We start from the raw sequence: 23,350 nt of genomic DNA, 5'->3' as shown, positions 1-23,350 counted from the left end.
AGCACTCCATGGACTGGGAGCAGAATATCTTCAGTCTAAATTTGTTCGCTATCACCCTGTTCACATGCTGTGCTCCTCCTCAGCGGAACTGCTGGTAGTCCCTTCATAACGCCGTGTAGGCATTGGAGGCAGGGCCTTTTTGGTTGCAGCGGTCCAAATGTGGAACAATCTTCCTCCTACAATCAAGGCCATATCCAACCATCTAGCCTTTAGAAAATCTTTGAAGACCCTGCTATTTTAATTCTATGTGGTTTGTCTATTTAGCTGTTGTCCTCACCTCCTCCTCAGCGCCAAGATACCTTCAGTGATCGTGCGCTTTAAAAGTTCAATTACCATAACATACATAACATAACATGGGCACAGTGAGCCTTTTCCGCCATGCCAATACTGTGGTCCTGGCTCGGCTACGAGTAGTGCCATGAAATGCGAGCACTGTCTACGGAACACGACCGACTGCAACTGATCTGTCCATATCTGAACACTGATGCCCAAAATAATTGCTGAAAAAAATATAATTTCATAGTTAGGATTTCTATAGAGGCAGACAAAGTATGCGTTCACCCCCCACATCTCAAAATTGTCCACTGAGTTTTTTCCAGATTAGTGACACACACCGAGGACATAGGCTGAGGATGTGCACGTCCCAAATGTTTTCTGGAAATCCAACAATCCTGACATATTCACTGTTTAAGGCAAACAAAAGTATTTATATTTCCGTACATCCGCAGTAGGTGCAGATGATGATACCGAATTACTGCCCAACACACACACACACACATCTGCACACCCACCTTTAAAGGTATGTTCAGTGGGGTCAGCGGCCTACAATGAAATGGGGTGTATATTGTGGAACGTAGACATATACAATCATCTGTAGCGTATCCCGCTCCCCCCACACACATACCACACCCTCACACACATGCTCAACACAAAGTAATGGAGCTAGTGGACCATATGAGTCCCCAACTATCCAAAGGTTGCGGGGCAAATTGGCAACCTCCAAAGCAAAAACAAATGGCCTAAGATGACTTATATGCATTCACCCTATACAAACACAAGAGAAGACAAAATATTCGTAGCAGCAAAAAACTATAAACAGTACAAGAACAACAAAATGTGCACACACACACACACACACTGCCTGCACATATTTTGACATGTAAAATACACACAATTGCAATTATACAGGTTTAGAACTACATTGAAAAAACACCATGCATGCACCACATCACAAACATATTGCACATAACAGAAAAGAGTTAAACAAAAGTGCACATTAATAACACTTACGCATGCATAGTGTCTCTAACATACAAACAGCATAATATACCAACTAAAACTAATTCACACCATCTTACACCACAACCAAAACAAGACAATAAGCCACAGTTTAACAGTGCATAAAAAAGCTGCAACATCACAATACCTGTTACCTAATGAAAGGGACTCCTCATAACCACTTCTAGAGCATTCCCTCACAGCCCACACACAGACATGTAACCACATTCCTTTTGCAATATGTGCAATTAGTCGGCCTGAAACCACAAAACAAAACAAAGATCGAAAACCATACATACATATGGCACACATGAAAACTGCACCCAGAAATATCTGAAACATCACATCATTGATCATTCCTACAATCACCAATAAATACATTTAAAAAATAAATAAATTACATACACGTAGGTACAAAATCAATATTTCCAAAGCCACAACAAAAGAAAAACTCTGGCAAACCAGAGACAGGAAGAACTGCTCAAACTCTACCCCCACTCTTCACCATTTAAAGGGCCCAGCGCACCATACATGGCGCCGCACATGGATGTGGAAATCTTCCCAATTACAAATATTGTGTCAACAAGACTGACAAAAAATGTTACTGTAAAAAACCCAGTTTCTTATGCCATAACAGGACACCTTAAAACATGAAGATTACATATTTCACTTCTGCTTTTAGCCTTAGAGAGCCTGGTTAGCTTGAAATCAACAAGTACCAGAGTATACCTTTGGTTTTCCAGGCCTACTTGTGCCTTACAAACATATATATGTGACATTAACTTTGAATAATGGAGAATGTTAATAAACAAGAATTAGGACACATCTAGTACATATTTAAACTTAGTGGATCATACATAATGTGAAAAAAGTGAAAGTATGCTACACATGAAGAAGGCAGCACATGGCTACTGGGTGATGCACCTGCCTACTGGGTGATGCACCTGCCTACTGGGTGATGCACGATACTCAAGAGCTGGGTTTAGCTCCTGACCACTGAATCTTAATTTCGAACCATGGTGCTAAAAAGTGACATAAAAACATCATCTAGAACACTTTCGAAGAAATACAAAGGGAAATAAAACTACAAAGTAATGGCAAAAAGAAATGTCGTAAAATAAAAGTCATTCAGAATTTATTTCTTTTTTGTGGTTCACCGCAAATATCTGATCCATGTACTGTGTTAGCTTTTGGTAGTGTTTTCAAGCCTCTGATAGTAAACATTTACTAGCAAAAACTTCTCTCAAACTAGAAGATGGACATCACATAGGCTTAAGAATGTAATCTGCAGAAGGAAAGGAAACGATGACATCAGGCATCATTCCTCTTTCAGTTCTGACAAAGATGTGTGATGGTATGCCAATCTCTCCATCAGCCTGCATTCTTGTAGGGGCTGCTCCAAATCCACTATTAAGACCTTACAGTCCAGTTATACTGCTACATAGGCAAGGATGTGATAGCAAATGCATGTAGATCATCTACACAGGAATACTGCACCTAAAAAACAAAAACACACACGCAGAAATTCATTCAGTTAAATGTAACTGTCTATAATAAACGAATTAATGAATACTAAAGCTTGTTCCATACACATGGTTCATTGGTTCACTTATGCCCCTAATGGAAATAATACTTGTCCATAAAACGGACATGCCAAAATATCAAATAATACATAAAGAGACCCTACTGATATAAATTACATCGCAAGACATTAGAATGACGCAAGTCCCACAGATAAACCTGAACTAAGGTGTGCAGACATAACAAACTGCAAAACATTTGACCATTCCCTCATCAAAAAATAATTAATGAATAGTTCAAATTTCACAGAAAAACGATACAATGACCCCAGAGCAAATACATTATCAGGACATAATACAACCAGGAAAATATACTTTTAACAATTAACAATGCAATCTAAACAACTCAATCTATAGAATAGCCATTGTGCCTATACACAACTACTCATGAGCTCAAAATCCATGGTTTATTAATATTTTTTAACAATGTAGTTTATTTAATTTAATTTAATGATACAATCTGAAAATAGAAAAAATAGTACAACACCACAGAATACAGCATGGGGGAACCAATATAACATATGCATATTTTTCACGATAGATCACACACATTCATATATTTCGATAAACATGCAATTATTATCCTATAGAGTGTGAGGGTTGGGGGGCGGCAGAGGGAAAAACATTTGGTATAGTTAGACGTATCATTTATTAAATGAACCTTACATCTTGTCATATTCTCTAACCTTTCCGTTTCGTGGAAAAGACATTCTTTCTCTTGCTGACAAGATCTACAAAATGTGTAGCCAATCTTCTGCTATATCTTCTGCTAAATCTTCCAGTATTTTTTAATAGGTGCTTCGTCGCAACTATGAGTGTTCTATGTATCCATCTTGATATATTTCTAGAAATTGCTATTGCTGTTGGAATTAGTCCCAAAATGCATTAAAAAATCAACGTAAGTTTAATGGCAGAATTTTACATTTCCACATCTTCCAAGGAGACCAGTACAAATAATGAATGAACCTCTTGCTCTGTATACCTTAGGGATTCAGAAGGTGTGGCTGCCTCGGCACCTTGCTTGTGTTTGTGCTTTCTTTTAAAAGCTGCAGGATTTTCTTGAGCTTGGCGAGTGACAGGACGCCTCCTTTTTCACGCTGCACTTATTCATTTTGTTTTACTTTTATTATTTTCCTTTCATATTTATTTATTTGGTTTTCCTTGTAGCCGAGTATTCTCGGTGGATGGTTCCTGGCCTCACACGGTTGTCGGGGTCTCATGCCCAACTGCCAGGTTTGCTTTTACTTTCTTACTGTATGCATCATGGTTGTCCAGTCTTTCTTCGCTACCCCTGCCATGAACGCAGGGATTGGCTCCTGCAATACCATGTGTGTGCCTGTAAAAACCACTCACCTCAAGCGCAGAGTTCAAGCGCAGCAGGGACGTCTTCTCCGCACTGAAGTCCTGCTTAAATCCAGCTTGTCTGCACTCGTCTGTGTCTCGGGCGGCCCTTGGACCTCTGGACCGCCTGTGGATCTATAACATTCTCTCGTGACAATCTAGTATGCTTTGCCCCTATGGAGGCGGCTTTTCCTTCTGGGCTTTTGTCCATCACCAAGGGTGGCATGGTGTCATCCCAATCTCCTGACGATGCATTTAGGGGTCTGCTAGGCAATGCCCACTCTCTGGTGGCCCACTCATTAGCATTTTATGATATTTTGCAGGAGCATATGCCGGACATTGTTTGTGTCACAGAAACTTGGCTCTGTGACACTTCAGGCTCCTATGTCTCTGAGGCCTTAGCTGCTAATTATAGCATCCTTTGGCGTGATCGTGATTCAACACAGCCTGGTGGGGGGTTCATTGATTCTTAAATCTCATATTACAGCCACCCTTATCCTCCTCTCTTATAACATCCGGATGGAAGCATGTCTGATTGCTTTCTGTATCAGCCGCAGTGTCCTGCCATGTTTTGACCATCTACCCCCCTCCTCGTTATGATGCAGCTTTTTCTGATTCTTTTTTAGAATTAGTGGCCGAGCTACAACTTAAAACTCTAATTTACTGATACCTGGTGATTTTAATCTGAAGATTAATTACACTACTGATTCCATGACTGTGTGGTTTTCCTTGGCCATGTCAGATTTAGGGTTTCATCAACTTATATTGGAGCCGACTCACCAGCATGGTAATATGCTTGATTTGACTTTCTCCCCCATCACTCTTGCAACAGCCTTCTTGTCCCATTTCTTATCAATTTTAAGATCCTCCTTGGTCCCCATAGACAGAAATGGTGCTCTGCCTCAGGATCCAATATTGTTGCCCAAATTAAACGTTGCTGTGCGGCCTCGCAATCTATGGGACCTCTGACATTATCGCAGATTCTTATTACCACAGCAGATAATTTGGCCTCACTTAAATCCTCAATTGTGCGGCGCTATCTCTCTGAGCCATGGTTTAATGATGACCTGCGATCACTTCGGCTCAAATATAGACAGGCAGAGCGAAAGTTGAGGAGAACATACTGTCAGGCAGACAGATTGCTATTGAGGCGCGAATCTGCCTGCTACCACAAAGCTATTCCGGATGCTAAATGTTGCTTCTATGCATTGAAGATGCAAACAGCAGTTAACCAACCTAAGGAACTATTTCTTCTGGTTCGTTCCCTCTCCTCGCCACCTATTGCTCAGGCAGGGGTCATTTCTTCCCAGCTCTTGTGTGGCTCCCTGTACTCCTTCTTTTTTCAAAAGATAGTGGATATTAGGTACAAAATTGTACTGGCCAAGGGTCTGTTGGAGGGCTTTCATCCGCTGCACCAGGTGGGCCCGCTCAGTTGTGTCCCTCCTTCCCCACTTTTCCTCCGGATGATATAGTGGTGTCGACAAAAGGGATGAAGTCTGCTTTCTTTTTAGACCCCATTCCGTTGGGGACCTTAATAAGTATTATGCCAGAAATTGCCCTCTGGGTACACAGGCAGTGAACCATTTTTGCTGCTCAGGCACTATTCCTGACCATCTAAATAACGTCCTGGTGATCCCTCTTCTTAAAAAACCCTCACTTGATTTTTCTGTTCCTTCTAATTTCCCCCTATCTCTTTCCTACCTTTTTTGATGAAATGACTTGAACTGTTGATTTCTGCTTTGTTGAGTTGCTTTCTCGAGCTCTCTGACTTTTATTTACCCTTTTCAATCAGGCTTCCACCCTGGTCGGGGTGCAGGGAGTGTTCTAGTGTCCGTGATTGATGACCTTGCTTAAGGTGGGGTGGGCGTACTGATACTTTTAGAGGTGTCAGCTGCGTTTGTCCAATCCATCCTGCTGAGTTGGCTGGCGGAAGCAGGGATGTCCGGCCTCTTGTTGGGCTGGTTTAAATCCTTTTTGATTGGTTGAGCTCAGTCAATTTCTCTTTCCACATTTCGTTCTGCTCCGGTGACTCTTTCCTGCAGTGCTCCTCAGGGCTCCGCCTTGTCCCACACATTACTTAATATCTAAATCCAGCCCTTGGTCAAGCTCATCCATGCCATGGCCTCCGTTGCTAATCCTATACGGATGATATGCAAATCATTGTTCGGCTTGATCTTCATCAGCATGATGCTGCGTCTCAACTATGTAGCTGCCTGGAGACGGTGGGAGGGTGGATGAGCGATATTTGGCTTAAGTTGAATGAGGACAAGACAGATGTCTTGGTGGTGGGTCCCTCATCTGCTGCTTTCCTTTGGACCCCTGACTTTGGCTCTGTCTCCCTTGGTCCATTTCCTTGCTCCGTCCCTGTGGTGAAGATCTTAGCATTGAACTTTCAGCCTCGCTTTCATTAGAAGCTCAGGTTGCAGCAGTCTGCCATTCAGGACATTTTAGATCAAAGATTTTGCGCAAAATATTATTTTTTATTCCTGCTCAGTTCCATGCCCCTGTGGTGTCCTCCCTTGTTTTGAGCTGTGTTGACTATTGAAACTTGTTATTTTTAGCTCAGCCTCAGTACCTGCTATGGCGGCTCCAAGTCCTACAAAATACTGCAGCACAGGCTGTGATTCATGTTCTATGTGCTTCGCACATCTCTCCGTTCTTCGCCAACTTTACTGGTTCCCGATTGGTAAACGGTTTCAGTTCAAATCCCTGTTTCTTGTGCACAGGGCCATTTATGGCTTTGGGGTGGAGTATTTGCAGCAGAAATTCTGAGTGTATGTTCCTTGTCGCGCTCTTCGATCCCAGTGGAACGCGGTTATCCAGGTTCCTAGAGTTCGTATCTCTCATGTTGGTGACCACGCCTTCTCTGCAGCAGCCGCCAAACTGTGGAATTCACTGCAGATCACAGAGAATCACTTGTCATCTTGGTTACTGTTCTGCTGGACTTAGCGTCAAGATGCCTATTGGTGAGCATGTGCTCAAGGAATAATGTTAACACAACATAAGATAACAATAGGTCAGGATCTACATTTCAATGGTTAGCCCTAGTACAGGTTTGAATCCACTCCTTATTAGTAATTGCATGGCCCAAATCTACTACGGCTGGATTTTCCCCTTGGTATAAACGATTCAGGTTCAGATGGAACAAGAAGTTCATATATTCCGGATTCTGACAGTTGTTTGTCCTTTGCTAGCTGTAGTAATGCCGGGGTATTATGCATTATAGCATTTAATGGAACAAATACAGTTGGTAGAAGGCCCTTGAATTGTTGATAATGCAGGACTTCTCCAAAAGTCAACTTATATTTAAATTTTAGAAAGCCATATTCTAGTAGATTGTTTCCATGGAAAACATTTTTCAATTTCACTATTCCTGCTTTACAGAAAGCATCAAAGAGCTTAAAAAAATGGGGTCCACAATTTACTTCAAGCAGGACTTGGTGCAGGTGAAGCCAGTTATCTCTGTCAAAGCCTTGGTTTGCAGGTGTCAGGTAATAATATCCCTATATATCTGGTCGCCGTATATAATGGAACCGGGAAAAGGTTGTGGCAACATCATATAGGTAACCATATATATAGGCACAGGGGGAGCTGGGGTTGCGGAAGGGTGTCCCCTGCATGTTCCTTCTAATAATGTCCCTGCAAAACAGCCATTTTTCTGCGATTATTGTGCATGACGTTATTTTTGAGGGGACATTATTACATGGAACCGTTTTGCATATATGCTAACTGCAGCATATGGTTCACATTTGTTTTTCTTTAAGTAGATTTCATTTATTAGCTCTCTCATATTATCAAAACTGTTCCCTCCACCAATAGATACTGTTTGATTCCTGTGAATCAGTTGTGGAAGAATTTTGCATCAACGTAGGGCTATGTTTTTTGCCTACATTTAGTAGCGAAATTGAATGAAAATGTCGACATTCTGTATGGTTTTCCCCAGGTTTGGGAATGACTGTGATAAGTGCTGACTACATATCGGCAGTGATGGTTCCTTTCTCCTTTTCTTAAAAAAAAAACTATGCAAGAGCATCCATGGATTATTTGTCGACACTTTCAAACTAGTTTTAAGGCCATTTTCCAAAAAGTTGTGAAAAAATAAAAACAAATGTGGGTGGGTGCAAGTCATCTGTGTTGTCATGTGTGGCACCATAAGTAGTGCATGGCAGAGGCAGAGTGGTGGTTGTTTTAAAACCCTAACTGACAAACCTAGTTTTAGTTTTTTGGGATGCAACCATTACATTTCTTTACCAAGCGTTTTTTGAGTGAGTTTCTTTGTTTTTTATTACAGTAGGTTAACCATAACGGTACTTAAAGTTTTGTAAATTGATATTTTGTTTTTCTGATTTAGGCTAACATTTTGTTCAGGTGAATTGCCATCAGCCATGCCCCAGGCACCTCCACGATACCCAGTGATAACTTTGTCTGGGACATTGCCTTTGGCCATACCCCTCGCAACTCTATGCCATCCGTTTCGCCCACTGTGCAGGGGCTGGGGTCGTGTTCTAAGCATCTCCAAGGCATAGCCTGCTGGGACACTGGCCTGCAGCCAAGACCCTCCATGACCTACAGCATACCCAATGGGCATATCTTGTGACCCATAAAGACCCAGCTCTGGCACCACTAACTCGGAGCTGATGCCTCAAGCTCCACACAGGCCATTGGTCCTCTTCCCAAACAGACCTTGTTTAGACATGGCTCTGGGACATGGGCCCTGAGCTGGCTTTGGGGGCCCCACCGAGGACCAAATTCAGTTCAGCAGTGCCAAGTATGCAAAATGTCCTAGGGATCCACAACCCCCGCCTTGGATCCTCAGGACTTCCCAGACTCTTCCCTAGGGCTGTGGGCCTACCCAAAAACATATTCAAAGTTAGAGCACTCTGACTGGTCTGAGGATGATGGCAGCCACCAGCCTGACGCAGGGAATGGGAGAGGGACCTTATGGGGGAGGTCCAAGAATGTTTTCCTCCATTAAACCACATCCTATTGGAGGCCTTGTTGAAGAGGCATGTGACAAAGTCCTATGTTTATGGCCTATGGATAGTACCGGGGTAACCCTGTGTTAGAAGAGTGCCAATAACATCATGATGCAATGGCAGGGGCTGGGGGTGGTGGGGTTAGTGCGCGGAGGATCCCTGTGTATCCTCAGGCCATCCATAGTGTCATATGTCTTCCCCAGCATGTTGTTCCTAAATCCTACGGGTAGCATACAGAACTATTAGAACATGAACAACCCAATAAAACAGTAGGTGAAGATCACACTGCTCGAAGAACAGCCACCATGGACATCTGCCGAGTTTCTAAAAGTAAGGCCTGGTTTTCCAAGAAACAACAGCTCGCGAGAGTGGCTCACACTGTAGTCCGGGGACTATCCATGTGCTTGCTCGTACAGATCATGAGCAGCCAAATCACGATAATAGAGAGCAGGGGACTCACAGCCCCTGTCACAGAATTAACGTCCCCATCATAGAGGTAAAACAAAGATGGTGGTTAGATGTTCTAATATGCTAGTTAGTGGGGCCACAGGAAGACCGCTAATTGGGTATGTTGACCAGCCAATTCTGTAGTTCAAAACAGTACAGACCAATCATGTAACATGTTCATACTCTAATCACAGTTTAACACCATTGTCCAATTGAGAAGTCCTAATTCCAGCCACTAGAAGGATACAAGAGGACAAGGGCTATCCTAGGGTGTGTGAGTTAATACTATGGTAAGATGGAGAGGGTGTTCGAAGTGCAGTGTTGCAGCCAGGAGGAAAGGTAGAGAATAAGAGAAGCAGAGGTGAAGAGAAGAGCAGAGGAGAGGCGGTGGAGAGAAGAGGTAGAAGGGAGAAAGAGGAGCTAAGGAGGAAAGAAGTGTGAAGAAGGGAGATGAACCAAGAAAGGGCAAGAAGAAGAGAAAACACTGGACAGGGAAGAGAAAGGAGTGACAATGGGGGTTGGTAGCATAGAGCCGAAGTGCAGTGTTGCAGCCAGGAGGAAAGGTAGAGAATAAGAGAAGCAGAGGTGAAGAGAAGAGCAGAGGAGAGGCGGTGGAGAGAAGAGGTAGAAGGGAGAAAGAGGAGCTAAGGAGGAAAGAAGTGTGAAGAAGGGAGATGAACCAAGAAAGGGCAAGAAGAAGAGAAAACACTGGACAGGGAAGAGAAAGGAGTGACAATGGGGTTGGTAGCATAGAGCCGAGAAGACCAAGAGCGGAGGCAGGGTAGAGTACAACAGAGATTCAGGGCTTACAGGAAAAGCTGAAGTGCCATCACCGAACCCACAAACAGCTACACCTTCTACAAATTAATAATCATTTACCTGGGAGAGAAGGTTCTAGAGATAACGCTAGATGTTCATTAGAAGAAAACAATGATTAAGACAGAAGTATTGAGTAACCTACCCAAATTCACATACTCAATGCTCACAATTCCCATTGGCTGTCGACTATGCCAAATTATTAGCAGTTCTCACTGGTCTGGCTGTCATCTTAAAAATAATAAATGCCTTTCCCGGAGGCTTTACAAACTCATTTGCATTAATTTCATGGGAAGGTCTATTGAAATTTGGCATGGATTGAAAGCAATCTATATAATTGTTCCTTGGATGTGTGTCAAGCTGATCGTTCTCTATGTCATGTTCCGGCACTCTGGCTTTTTCCATTGCAAACAGATCATGTTGTCTCCAGCAGAGATTCTGAACACTGCCCCCTCCAACATTTCCATTTGTTTCTCCATTAAAAGGCGTAGAACGATTTTGTATTCTTGTAAAACTATATCAGGAATTTGATTTCTAAGCAAATTTGTGAAGACATCGAAACAGCAGCTGTGATTATTGTTTAGTTGCCCAAATCACATTTCAAAGTAATTATCTAGAGGGCTTATTGAGAGGCAAGCATGACTATCCAAGTCAGAAAGAAAATATATGCGGTTCTGCGCTGATGCCTTCACATGAAATCTCTACATTCAGGCTTTGGCTCAGCGGATCCCCTCCCTGCCTGACGTCCTGGTTAAACCTAGATCCTGTTCCAGGTAGCCCGGGATCTAGGAAGCTCAAGCAGATGATTGCCAGATTGTTTGGTGGCTGCGGCTGATTAGAGATCTAGCCAATGACTGTTTGGGATGCGCTATAGTTAGGCGCAAGAACCAGGGGTGATTTGCAGGGGTTCAGATGGACTATAGAAACGATGAAATGGAAGCTGAAAAGAGCAATTGTCAGGTGTTCTGATTAATTCAAAGCTTTCCATCCATCACTTCTCTTTGGTATTTGCAGTTTGCTAAATGTGCTCAATTTACCTTTGGAATCAAGCTGTCTTTCACTGGTGCGGGTGAATAAGTTCAAAATATATCTGTGGTTGCTTTTGTTGCCATGGAGACGGGAAGCTTATCAAGGTGGACTGTTCTTATTGGTAGGAGGAGCAACTTTAATTTTCATTTGGCTGGCCCACTCCTGTAATGGTGCAGAAAGGCAAATAATGAATAAAATGTACTCTACCAAGACACATTACTGGTAACTATGATTGTTGTGTTTTAAAGCATTCAACACATACCTTTGTAGTGTTTCCAGAAACCAAGAGAGAAACTATGCGAGGGGCTGAAAGTGACGTGCAACTGAAGCAGGGCAATGCGCAATTGACTGCATCTAAGTGATAAAAAAGCATAAAAAGAAGCCGACTGCCTCTCAACCTTGCCTCTGAGAGGAGTGGAGTGGAAACTGGGCAGCAGTATCAGTGCTGCATTTGTCAGTCGTGAGGATGAATTGGAGGGGAACTGGCCACTGGTCTGTAGTGAACATGGTGGGGTAACTGGGTGTAACGTGCACATGAACAAGTTGGGAGCAACTATGTGATTGTAAAGTGATGATACATGCTTTGGGGGGACGTTCAAGCCAAGAGCAGCAAGGGTGTTTAATGAGTGCCTTACACTGCAATAACTGGCGATGTAGGCCCACTCAGGTGGGCAGTATCACATGAACACCGGGGGATTTTTATTTTTGGAAGAGGGTTATTTTAAGGTGAGCATACCTTATTGTGGGGCTGGCGGTGGTCACACGGCCAGCCTCACCAGTACTGGGGGGCCCAGCACCTGAATGGGAGGCTGGGATCACCTGGATTTACAGGTGTTGCAGGGCGGGACCCTGATGGTCATTAGGACACGGGCCTTGGTACCGGGAGCACCATGAATGCCGGGAGCATCCTAGATAGAGGTTGGCGTGGGTGGACCCAGGGCACCAGGCTGATCGGGAGGGCCCAGACCAGCACGGTCCTGCAGGACCGTGATCACACGGTGGTGTCCTGCTGGCCAGGGTTGCAGGACTGTGGTCACATGGTGTGGGTCTGCAGGCCAGGGCTGCAGGACCGTGATCACACACTATGGGACTGCAGGCACTAAATGAGAGAAGGAATCAGCCAGGGGTGTTGGTAGGTCTGGAATAGGTTGTAGCTCCTGGGCTTCTATCTGGGGCTACAACCAAAAGACCCGGGGCTATAGCCCCCTGAACTCCCCCCGCCACCCGCTCCAGCAACACCTCTGGAGTCAGCAGTTGCATTGTTGGAGTCTTCAGCCATTCTGAGGCAGGTGCATGCAGGAGCTCCTTTTTGTTAGGGGCCATAACCGAGCACGTGAGCAGAGGAGGTGGAGCTCGAGAGAGGTCAACCTTCATCCCGCTTGGAACAGGGGCTTGTTCTGTCAGCTACAGCCTGCATTTCTAGCACGCTGATTTCAAGCACATTGATTGGCTGACCAACTGGTTACTGAGGAGGCAATGGAATGGGGACAACCAGAATTTAATGGTGCGTTGACTGGTTTGGGATAGGGCAGGTTATAATGTTAATAAATCATGTTAATAACCTCTAAATGTCACCACATGGAATTTGCCTTATGGTGGGGAGGGGGAACAGACTTCAATATAACCTTAATGAGATCGAAACATCACTATAGTGAGTGGTTGTGGGGATTAAGGAAGTATTGTCTGGGCTCATAAAGGTGGAGACACATAGGTGGTGAAGGTGGGGAACAACCTAATGGGAACAGCTAGTGGGAAGCAAAGTAAGGACAACTTAAGCAGAGTCGTAGTAAGCTGAGTGGGGAAAACACATCACGAGTTTGGCAGCATCCTGGCTGTAATACCGCCCAACTGTAATAGCCTTAGCGCCAACCGGTCCGGTGGTATTACCGCTGGATCATGGGTTAGGCATTAACGGTAAATCCCCATTCCCCATTGGGTCCATTGGATCCAATGGGAAATTTTCGCCACAAATACTGCACGCTAATTCTGCTGGCTGTGATTGCACTGAAAATGGGGATTTCTTCAGCATATTTACCCCCAGCTCAGCGCTGCAGGTAATGCTGCCAAACTCGTGATAGGGCCAGCTCTTGAATGCAGCGTTAATACCATTACCACCGCATTTAAAGGGTACCGCCCAACGTGTGATGACGCCCATAGAGACAAATGGATTGGGAATACTAACGTGATCAAGTTTCAGCAGCCGGTGAACATGGCGGGGCCATCAAAAGGGGTTGTCAGTACATTATTGGTGAACGAAAACATTGTTCTAAATTCCTGAAACAATTTAAAACAAACTACAATCATATATATAGCACAAGGGATAATACAAGTAGGTTCACTAGAAAAAATAAACGAGGGAGAGATAATATGAATGTTTTCTAGGCACCAAACAAGCAACCCTGGTTTATCTGCCTGGTCATTTTACCATAAAGACGTCATTCCCTTCTCTACGTCCATCCATAACTATGCCTTCCTAAACACGATGTCACTTCAAACACTACAATTCAGGTTAGATATTTAAAACATATGCCTACTAGTGGTTACCATTTTATTGTCTCACCTAAAAACTCTTACAGTGTGGAACAATTTCACCTTAATGTGTTTCGAGAGCTTTCTAAAAGACAGAACCCAAAGAGCGCGTTTTGTCCCATTGACCTCGGACCCTATCAACCACAGTTGCAGAGTTCTGCAAGGACCTCCCCTTTCGCTCTCGTTCAATCTATACCTTCAACCGCTGATGAATATCTTTCATAAATTCCAGCTGCAGTTTCACTCCTAGGTAGATGATACTGAAATTTGTTTTAAAGTCCCAGGTCCCTCTGAAACCTTTTCCTCACTTCTGGAACTGCAGGGGTGTTGCTAGGTCTGGAAAAGATCCGGGGCTACACTAATGTCGGGACTGTCAAGACTCGGGGTTAGCTAGCATTTTGGTTGTAGCACCGGAGCTTCTATCCAGGGCTACAACCAAAAGACCCAGGGCTATAGCCCTCTTAGCCCCACCTAGCAACGCCTCTGTCTGGAAGGGCTAACTATGGTTCATAATTAGATGGTTAACAAAGGATTGCAGCTTAATCCTGCAAAGACCAAACTTTTTCTGTTACGATCGAGACATATGTTCATGGACCCGCAGTGTATACCACCATGCCTCTTCGGTCTTCCCACTTAATTTTCCTCCAGAAGTAAGACATTTGGGGCTTATCTGGAAATCAGACCTTTCTTTATCAGCCCGCATAAATGAAGCCTCAAGAGAGTATTTTTTTTCCAACTTCAGTTACTTAAAGGAGTTCTCCCGTTCCTTCCCAAGTTCGAGCATGCCATTGTGGTTGGATTGATTATAAATCCTTATTTTAACTACATCAATGTACAATATGCAGGGATGCCAAAAAAACCTCACACAAAAACTACAAAAGATCCAAAATGTGTCAGCCAACCTAATTTTTCAGCTACCTAATTTTGCACCCATCTCGTCTTTTCGTCGCAAACTCCATTGGCCACTGTATGCCAGCGGATCTCTTTTAAAATACTCAGGGCCTCATCACGAGTTTGGCGGTAACCCTTAAATCCGGCGGTAGCGTTGTTACCGCCAGATTTAAGGGTCCGCCAAATCAGGGCTTTGGCAGATTTCTCCCCAGCTCTGAGCTGGTGGGAAATCCGCCGAAAAATTGTGCTCATACCGCCGGCGGAAAATCCGCCGGCGGTATGAGTGCAAAATTTCCCCATTGAGCCCAATGGGGAATGCAGCATTCCCGAATGGGCTCAATGGGGAATGGGGATTTCCAAATCCGCCAAACCCGTGATCTGGTGCTAATAGCGCCGGTGGGTTTGCAGTAGGGCAGATAGCGCCAGCGCTGCTAGTGCCAGCGTTACCGCCCAACTCGTGATGAGGCCCTTAGTCTGGTGTTTTAGTGTATGCATGAGTTGGCTCCTCCTTATCTCTGCTTTCTCTGAGCCAAGCAGAAGCTAGAGTTCAGAAAACTGTCATCCCTTGGTCGTCCCGTGTACAAAGTGTACCACTACAGGCGACAGGCGGTTTTTGGTGGCTGGCTCAAAATTGTGGAATACATTCCCTTTTGACATCCTCACTGCAGGATCACTGGAAATATCCAGAAAAAAACTCAAAACGAATCTGTTTCATTGATCTTTGGCTCCATGACTGCTCACCTGTTCCCATCGTTATGACACCTGCGGCTAGATACAGGCGTGCCTGTTTGGTTCCCTGTGCATGTGTGCATTGCAAATTACAAATCAAATTAAATTACAATCATGGTTACAATATATAATGACTCGTGTATATATGAGCCCATTAATATTGATACACATCAAAGGATTACATTAATAAATTAAATCATACATTAAAGAAATACAAATTAAAAAGGATTCCAATCTTTTTTGGCTTTATGTGAAACATTTTGGATGTATTATGTGTGAAGACCACCCCACCCTCTTTTCTGTTGAATTGTTCATTGCCTGTAGCCACACCTTCACTGGCTATTTCAAGTAAACTTGTTCTAAGGGATGATGTCAAACGGGAATTTGATCCAGTCGCCATTCTAAATCCTACATGCCATTGATTAAGGTGTTTTCACACATTTTCTAAACCTCGATTTCGAAATTACAAACACAAGTACATGATAAAAAGACCTGACTATGTGGAAGGCGAGAGCTTTCAAAATGGATCCCCTATCAAGGCAGGATATTCCCTTTGCTTTCCCAAATGCTGGTGAGCAGTAGATTATGCTCATTCTGGCATGGCTAACATGTATTTTAAAAAATAAACCATTGTACTGCAGCCTAAAATGGGCAATGGACTAATAAGTCAATAAGCCCCGAACCAGCGGGCCATTAGCGAGTGTAGCAAGGGCCATAACAAAGGCCCCGGGGGCATTAACGGACGCAGTAATGGCCCACCGGCTCGGAGCTTATTGCCATTAGTACACCGGACAGTTAGACCAGGGTACTAATGGTGCTTTTATTCGATTGCAAGACGCTCTGCGTTTCGCAGCCAGAAAAAAAAGAAACAAAATGGCTGCCATGGACTGGGAAACAAAGCCCGTTTCCCCTTTCCGTGACGGCCATATTAAACATAGAAAATGGCCGCCATGTAAGGGGAGAAGGGACTAGACATAGTCTCTTTTCCCTTTCTATGGCGGCCATTAGAGTAAATGAAAAAGAAGGTAAACAACTCTGCAGCCTCTAACAGCAACGGTGGAACTTTTCAAAATCTGCAAGGAACTCGCCACCATATTGCAGTCTCAACTTCTCCCCTGCGCTTCCTGGCCCTCTGTAATTCTCTAGCCTCTCACTTCATTTAAAAAACTCAGGACATCCTCTCCTCTCACTCCTCTATTCCGCACCCTTCTCGCTCGTCTTCTCTCTGCCCTCCCTTTGCCACCCTTACCCACTCTACCTACTATTCTCCTTTTCTACCATAACACCTGATGAGATTTCTAGACAAGTCCGCTCTATGAAAGTCTCACCAAACAGGTGCTCCCCTGCTCCTCCAGAACTATCAAGGACAACAGTGTCTCCCTCGCCTTTGACGATTTCTGCAATCGCTGCTTTGCAATGGGATCCTTCCCCTCACTCCTCAAGCACTCCTTTGTGCACCCTCTCCTAAAAAAAGCCTTGTGTTGACCCTTCCTGTCCGGCTAACTACCACCCTATCTCCATCACCCCCTTCATGGGCAAACTCTTGGAGAAGCTGGCCATCTCCCAGCTTATCCACCACACCAAATCTGTTGGTTGCCTCCATGAGCACCAGTCTGGCTTCAGAGCTGTAGGAGGCATGGAAACTGCTCTCCTGAACACTCATGAAGATTTGCTCACTAATCTCGATTCCAGCTCTACTTCCATTCTCATCCTTATTGACCTTTCCTCTGCCTTCTATACGGTCAATCATGCCACCCTGATAAATCGACTCTGGGACACCCATGGAATCACACACCTGGCTCAGGATTGGTTGACCTCTTTGCTTTCGGACCGACTTTCCCAGGTTCAACTGGGCCCTTTTCTCTCCACTATCTCACTCTCCACCTGTGGTGTCCTTCAGGGCTACATCCTCTCGAGCCCTGGTTCTCCCTAAGCTGGACTATTGTAACAGACATCTAAATCTGCCTGCCTCTACTCTCCGCCCTCTGCAACTTATCCAGAACAGGACTGCAAGACTTATCCTTGGCCTCAAGCCCAGGGATCGTATCTCTCCAGGACTGAAATCTCTGCACTGGCTCCTAGTGGCTGCAAGGATTAAGTTCAAAACCCTCTGCATTGTCCACAAGGCCGTCTGGGGCCTGGGGCCGCAATACCTTCAACTCTCTCTTCCCAAATATCTTCCTTCTCGAGCTCTTCGCTCATCCGCCTCCAACTCCCTCAGGGTTAGTCGCTTCTCCACGCAACGAGTTGGTAGTAGATCTCTCTCATCAGCAGGGGCCTCCCTCTAGAACAGCCTTCCTGCCTCCCTGAAACTTGAGGAGAACAATCTCCGGTTCCGGAAGCCCCTCAAAATCTTCCTCTTTGCCTCCACTTTCTCTCCCTCTCTCCCCTGCTGAATTCTGGCTGAAACTGCACTGGTTACCTGGCCACCCTTTCTTCTCGGGCCCAGGCCCCGCCAGTTGCACACCTGCACTGCCTCCCTGGCACCCCCTGGGACTGTATCCCTACAGTCCCCCTACCAGCACTTATGTCTGCACATACCTTGCACATGCCACCATCTGTCCGTTTATTACCTTGTGTATTCTACTATCCCATTTACTGCACTTTCCCCACCCCCATGCACTTTTCCCTCTCCCTCCTTCCCATGCACTTGCACGATTTGAATGACACCTGGCCTAGTAAGATCGTTGTCTGTCCTCCCCTGTTCCCCCTCCCTTGCCTCATCGCGCCTTGAAACAGTTGTGTATAGGCACGTTATAAATGCCATATCATATATCATATTGCCCTGGCTCTTCGATATCTACCTGGCCCCTCTAGCCCACTTGATCTCCACCTTCTCTCCTAACTTCCAGTATTATGCCGATAACATGCATCTCTCCTTCAAGCTACCCTCCTCTGCCGCCACCTCTTCCTTGCTCATTCCTGATTGCCTTTCTGCTATTCAGGCATGGTGCACTACCAATGATCTCTGCCTTAATGCCAGTAAGACTGAGATCCTACTCATTGGGACTCCTGCTTCCTCTTTCCATCCCACACTCTGGCCACCCTCCATGGGCCCCTTCCCTAACTTTCTGCAGATCAGACAATTTTCCAAGCAGAGGGTGGGGTGTAGATCTCTCTCCTCCGCAGGTGCCTCATTCTGGAATGGCCACCCTGCCCCTCTTAGACTTGAGCTCCTGAAGACCTTCCTTTTTTCTTCTTCCTTCCCTCTCCACCTCCTCTACTAATGTCCCATTCTTCCCTTGACTGGCGACCTGGTTCCTTCAGAGTTATACAGACACCAGCCCGCCGCCCTTGTCCAGTCTACCCCTGCGCTTGGTCTCCCCTGACCCACCACCACCCACCTCCTCATCTTGCACTTTCCTTTTGGGCCGCCCGCCTGCACTTGTCTAGATGGCCTTGGAGCCATTTTAGCCCCCTTCAGCGTACTTAACTTGTGGTCCCTCTTCCTTTATCGGCTTCCCCTGGCCTCCCCTGGCACTCTCTTTCACACGGGCCTTTCAGCCCAGTTTTCGCACTTCTCCTCACCTCCCCTCTGCACTCCTCGTTACTGCACTTGCACAATCTGAATGTCATAAGGCCTAGTAAGATCGCTACCTTTTTGTCTTCCCTGACCCCCTACCCTATTGCCTTGTTGCACCTTGAAACACTTGTGTATAGGTGCATTACAAATAACCAATACATAAAATAAATAAATGCCCAGGTTCTGACATATTATTCCAGTTCAAGCCTCGTTTGCCAATTTGCTGTCATCAAAAAAGAGGTGCAGCATCAAATGTTGTGGTGCAGCCCATATATGCTAGGAATAGCCTCATATACCACGGAGCAGCCCGACAACCAGAAGTACAGCTTTGTATGGACAGTTGATGCCATAATATGCCAGTAGAACCCTCACTTGGCCAATTTCAGCAATCAGGAGCCGAGCTCTAGAGATGAACAAGGTGCCGAAACACCCCCGTCCCATAGCAAATGCAGTGCCAGCTCACCCACCATGCAGACCTTTCCTGTGCAGGTGCAGGAGAGCTGGAGCTGGGGAAGGTAGACAACTGCATAGCGGTAGTTAGGCACTGCCAATGATCCACTAATTAAAAGGTGCAATCCGGTCTTTAAGTGGGCCAGGGCTGCCCGGGCAGAGCAGTCTCTGATGAATGTCTGTGAGGCAGCGTTCTGCTGGGACTCGCTAAAGCCCCCAATAGTCCCAGCCATTAACGCTGCTGTGTTGGCTTACCTGTGAGAGGTTCATGCCTTAGAACAAAAATGCATTTTCTTCCATAATTGTGGCTACTGTCCCTGTGCTTGCCGGGGGCCGACAACAACATTATTGAAGAAAAGGCAAGGCTGCTAGAAGACAAGGCTTTTTTTTCTGAAGCCCTTGAAGCTCTTGCTCATGCGCGAGAGCCTCAAAGGCTCCCGAAAAAACCCTTGTCCTCTAGTGGCCCTACCTTTTCTTCGATAATGGTGGCGCTAGCCTCCGCCAAGCACCCCTTTAACTAAGAGATGTAGCAATTACCGGGGGCGGTGGGGAGAATGCATCGCTTAGTTTGAAGGGATACCTGGATACCTGGCAGGTGTCAGGGCCACCATTAAGGAAGAAAAGGGGCGGTGCCAACACCACCAGGCATCCCTTTGTCTAAGAGATACATGGATCAGCACATTGCTTTGCACTCCACCCTCTCAGGCGTGATGTGTTCGAAATCGGGGGGGTTTCACCTCCTGAACCCCCCTTCCACAGCCCCTGCTGCCTCCCTCCCCACCCAAGAATTCCCTGAACCCAAAAATACACACACGCAACACACACAAACATGTAACACACACACAAACACACACGCACACAAACATTTAATTGTTCTCCCACGTCCCGCGACAGCTCTTCCGGGTCCTGGCGGGCCTGTCACCCTCTACGCTCACTCGTGTGAAGCGGGGCCATGACAGTTTAATTTAGAAAGACCGATCTATGTGATCACAAAGCGGTCTTTCTAAATCGGACTTTATTCTATTCGACGAATAGAAAAAGACATTTTGACTTGTTACCCTCCCCCAGGGGAGAGGGTTATGATCTCTGCAAAGGGCTGCCTGGAGGTGGTTGCCTGCCACCTGTTAGGCCATGCCCCCTTGCAAGTCTTGCCACCGAAGAGTCGTGTCTCGATATACTATGCTACTTAATGATATGATATGATGTGTGATTTATGACGCGCCCTGTTCACAAGTGTTTCTAGGTGCGACAATGCAAGGGAGGGAAGACAGAGGGAGGACAAGACAAACAATCTTAATAGGCCTTGTCTCATTCAGATCGGGAAGTGCGACAGCGAAAAGTGCAGGGAGAAGAGGGAAAGTGCCAGGGAGAGGGAAGGGGGAAGTGCAATCAGGGCAGCATTGCTTTGAGTAAGTGCAGCCAGGTCAGCACAGCTCTGGTTAAGTGCAAGGAGGCAGGGGATTGTAGAGTTAAAGTTACAGCCCATAAGAGCGCGGTAGGCCCAGGGGTAGTGCATAGGAAACTGATCTTGAAGGATCCTAGTACCTAGTGAGAGTCTGAGGGTAGCCAAGCAACTAGTCAGTGCAGCAGACAGGTAGGTCAGCAGGGGAGCGGGAGAGAGAAAGCAGAGGAGAAAAGGAAGGTTTTGAGCTGCTTCTGGAACTTCAGGTGATCCGGCTCGAGATTGAGAGGGGCAGGGGGGCTATTCAAGAGGGAGGCACCTGAAGAGGAGAGAGATCTACCCCCCACTCTCTGCCTGCTGAAGCATCTGACCCTCAGAGATTTTGAGGTAGCTGAGCAAAAGGCTCGAGATGGAAGGTATTTTGGAAGAGAGCGTTGCATGCAGTGCGGGTCCTGGCCCCAGAAAGCCTAGTGGACGATGCAGAGGGTCTTGAACTTGATCCTTGCATCCACCGGGAGCCAATGGAGATATTTCAGGGCTGGAGAGATACAGTCCCTAGGCTTGAGGTCAAGGACAAGTCTCAAAGTCCTGTTCTGGATTAGTTGCAGAGGGCGAAGACTAGAGGAAGGCAGATTGTGAAAGAGGCTGTTGCAATAGTCCAGCCTAGAGAGAACAAGGTCTCTGGAGACAGTGAGCTTCTGGGGGAAAGTGAGGAAAGGAAGAATACCTGTGTTGAGGTGCAGCTGGTAGTGGGCCTTCTCGGCAAGGTCCGTGATGTGAGGAGAGACGGAGAGAATGGAGTCGAAGGTGACACCAAGATTTTTTGCCTCACTGGATGGCAAAGAGGGAGGGCCCAAAGACGGTGGCTAGAGTGAGAGAGGGAAAGCGGGAGCAGGAGTCCCAATGAGAGGGATCTCTGTCTTACTTAAAGCACTGGGTGTGATGCTTGGAACGACCAATGACAAGTGACAGACTGTTGTTTGCTCCACTTGACGACCCTGATTCATGGTTATTACTGCATGCGGCTGCTTTTATCAATAAGGGCCTTCGTTGAAATGCCACCCTATTAGGCTCTACCTAATAAATGTGCTGCGTTTTCTCTGGCAGTGGGCGAGGCCTACTGTGATTCCTTTTGGAAATTCAAGACAAACATATTTGCACTTTGCCTTTAAGGTGCTAAAGCAAGGGAAGGACGTACATGGGGAATGATGGCAAAATGTGCTGCTAACCAGGGGCCATTTCTTTTTTTCTCTCTCTCTCTAGCATTAAACAGAGCGAGAGATATAGCCAACTGATCCTGGTGAACGCCACAGCAGCCGACACGGGCGAGTTCCGCTGCTGGTCCAAGTCATGCAATGGCCCGGATTGCCAAAAAGACGAGTCCAAGGCAGGTTCTACATACATCTTCTTCACAGGTAGGAAACGACCATTTGAAGCAGTCCTAAACTCTGAAACGCCTTCGAGTAAATACAGTGGGTATAAAACTCTAAAATAAATAGATGTTGCCCAGGTTATTGAGACGATCAATTGCGTCACTTGTTTTATTCCACCAATTGCTGATTCGCGTCCCTTTTGTAGGTGCTGTACCCCAGTCTTTCTTCGCTCTTTTACTCAGGCTGAGGGCAGCAAGGGTGCAACTAGACTAATATTTCGTTAGGGTTGGGGAGGGTAACTCTTCAAATGTTGGGAGGGGGGTTCACTTCAGAGACTGCAGGGAGAGGGGCAAATTTACTTGTGTGGGTGCTTCTAACTTCTTTACACATTCTAAAGAGACACTTCTGGTGAAGCTTCAATGTTAAAAGAAGCAGTTAAGTCTCCCCTTCACGTTTGGAACCAGACAGTTAAGGACTGCTGTGAAAAAGAGCTTTCTTCTGCATTCCCCTACCGTTCCAATCACTCCTTTGACATACAAATGGTAACATCCATCACAAATTCAATTGCCTAAACATATATGCATAGGAACGCAGTTGCTAACAATGAAGTCCCTTACATTCGTAATTGCCTGGCCTTTGTGAACAGTGCAGCGCCATGCACCGTGTATGGTCTGTGTCCTGTCCTACCTACAGACGGCTGTGTAGGCATGCCAGGCCAAGCCAACATAAGCCAACATTTTGTGGATGCGGGGGGCAATTACTTTAGATTTTCTCCCCGTCACACATAAGCTATTTTCCACCACTGGAGGGCAGTCCTAGTGATGCACCCTTGTCCCGCGAGATGGCAACGGGTGGCAAGTGGTAGGCCTATGGCTTTGGTCCCATGGCGGCTTCCCAATTGTGGGCTCCAGCAGAGGGCTGGCACAGTGTCCTACCATGGCTTGTAATTAGTTACCCTCAGCGATGTGCTACTGGGGCTACCACAT

General features: G+C 45.8%; 1 protein-coding gene across 1 annotated transcript in view; it reads left to right on the top strand.

Annotated features, from left to right (window-relative positions):
• The window catches only part of PDGFRL (platelet derived growth factor receptor like), a 707,591-nt gene that overhangs the window by 366,961 nt on the left and 317,280 nt on the right, over window positions 1–23,350 (top strand). The window contains exon 3 of the mRNA XM_069631573.1: window positions 22,255–22,406. Coding sequence (XP_069487674.1) covers window positions 22,255–22,406 — 152 coding nt within the window. The remainder of the gene's footprint in view (window positions 1–22,254; window positions 22,407–23,350) is intronic.

This window comes from Ambystoma mexicanum, chromosome 6q (genome assembly GCF_040938575.1).
Source record: "Ambystoma mexicanum isolate Mex_15411 chromosome 6q, UKY_AmexF1_1, whole genome shotgun sequence".
In the NCBI taxonomy this organism is placed as follows: Eukaryota; Metazoa; Chordata; class Amphibia; order Caudata; family Ambystomatidae; genus Ambystoma; species Ambystoma mexicanum.
This window is presented reverse-complemented; position numbering and strand designations above follow the sequence as displayed.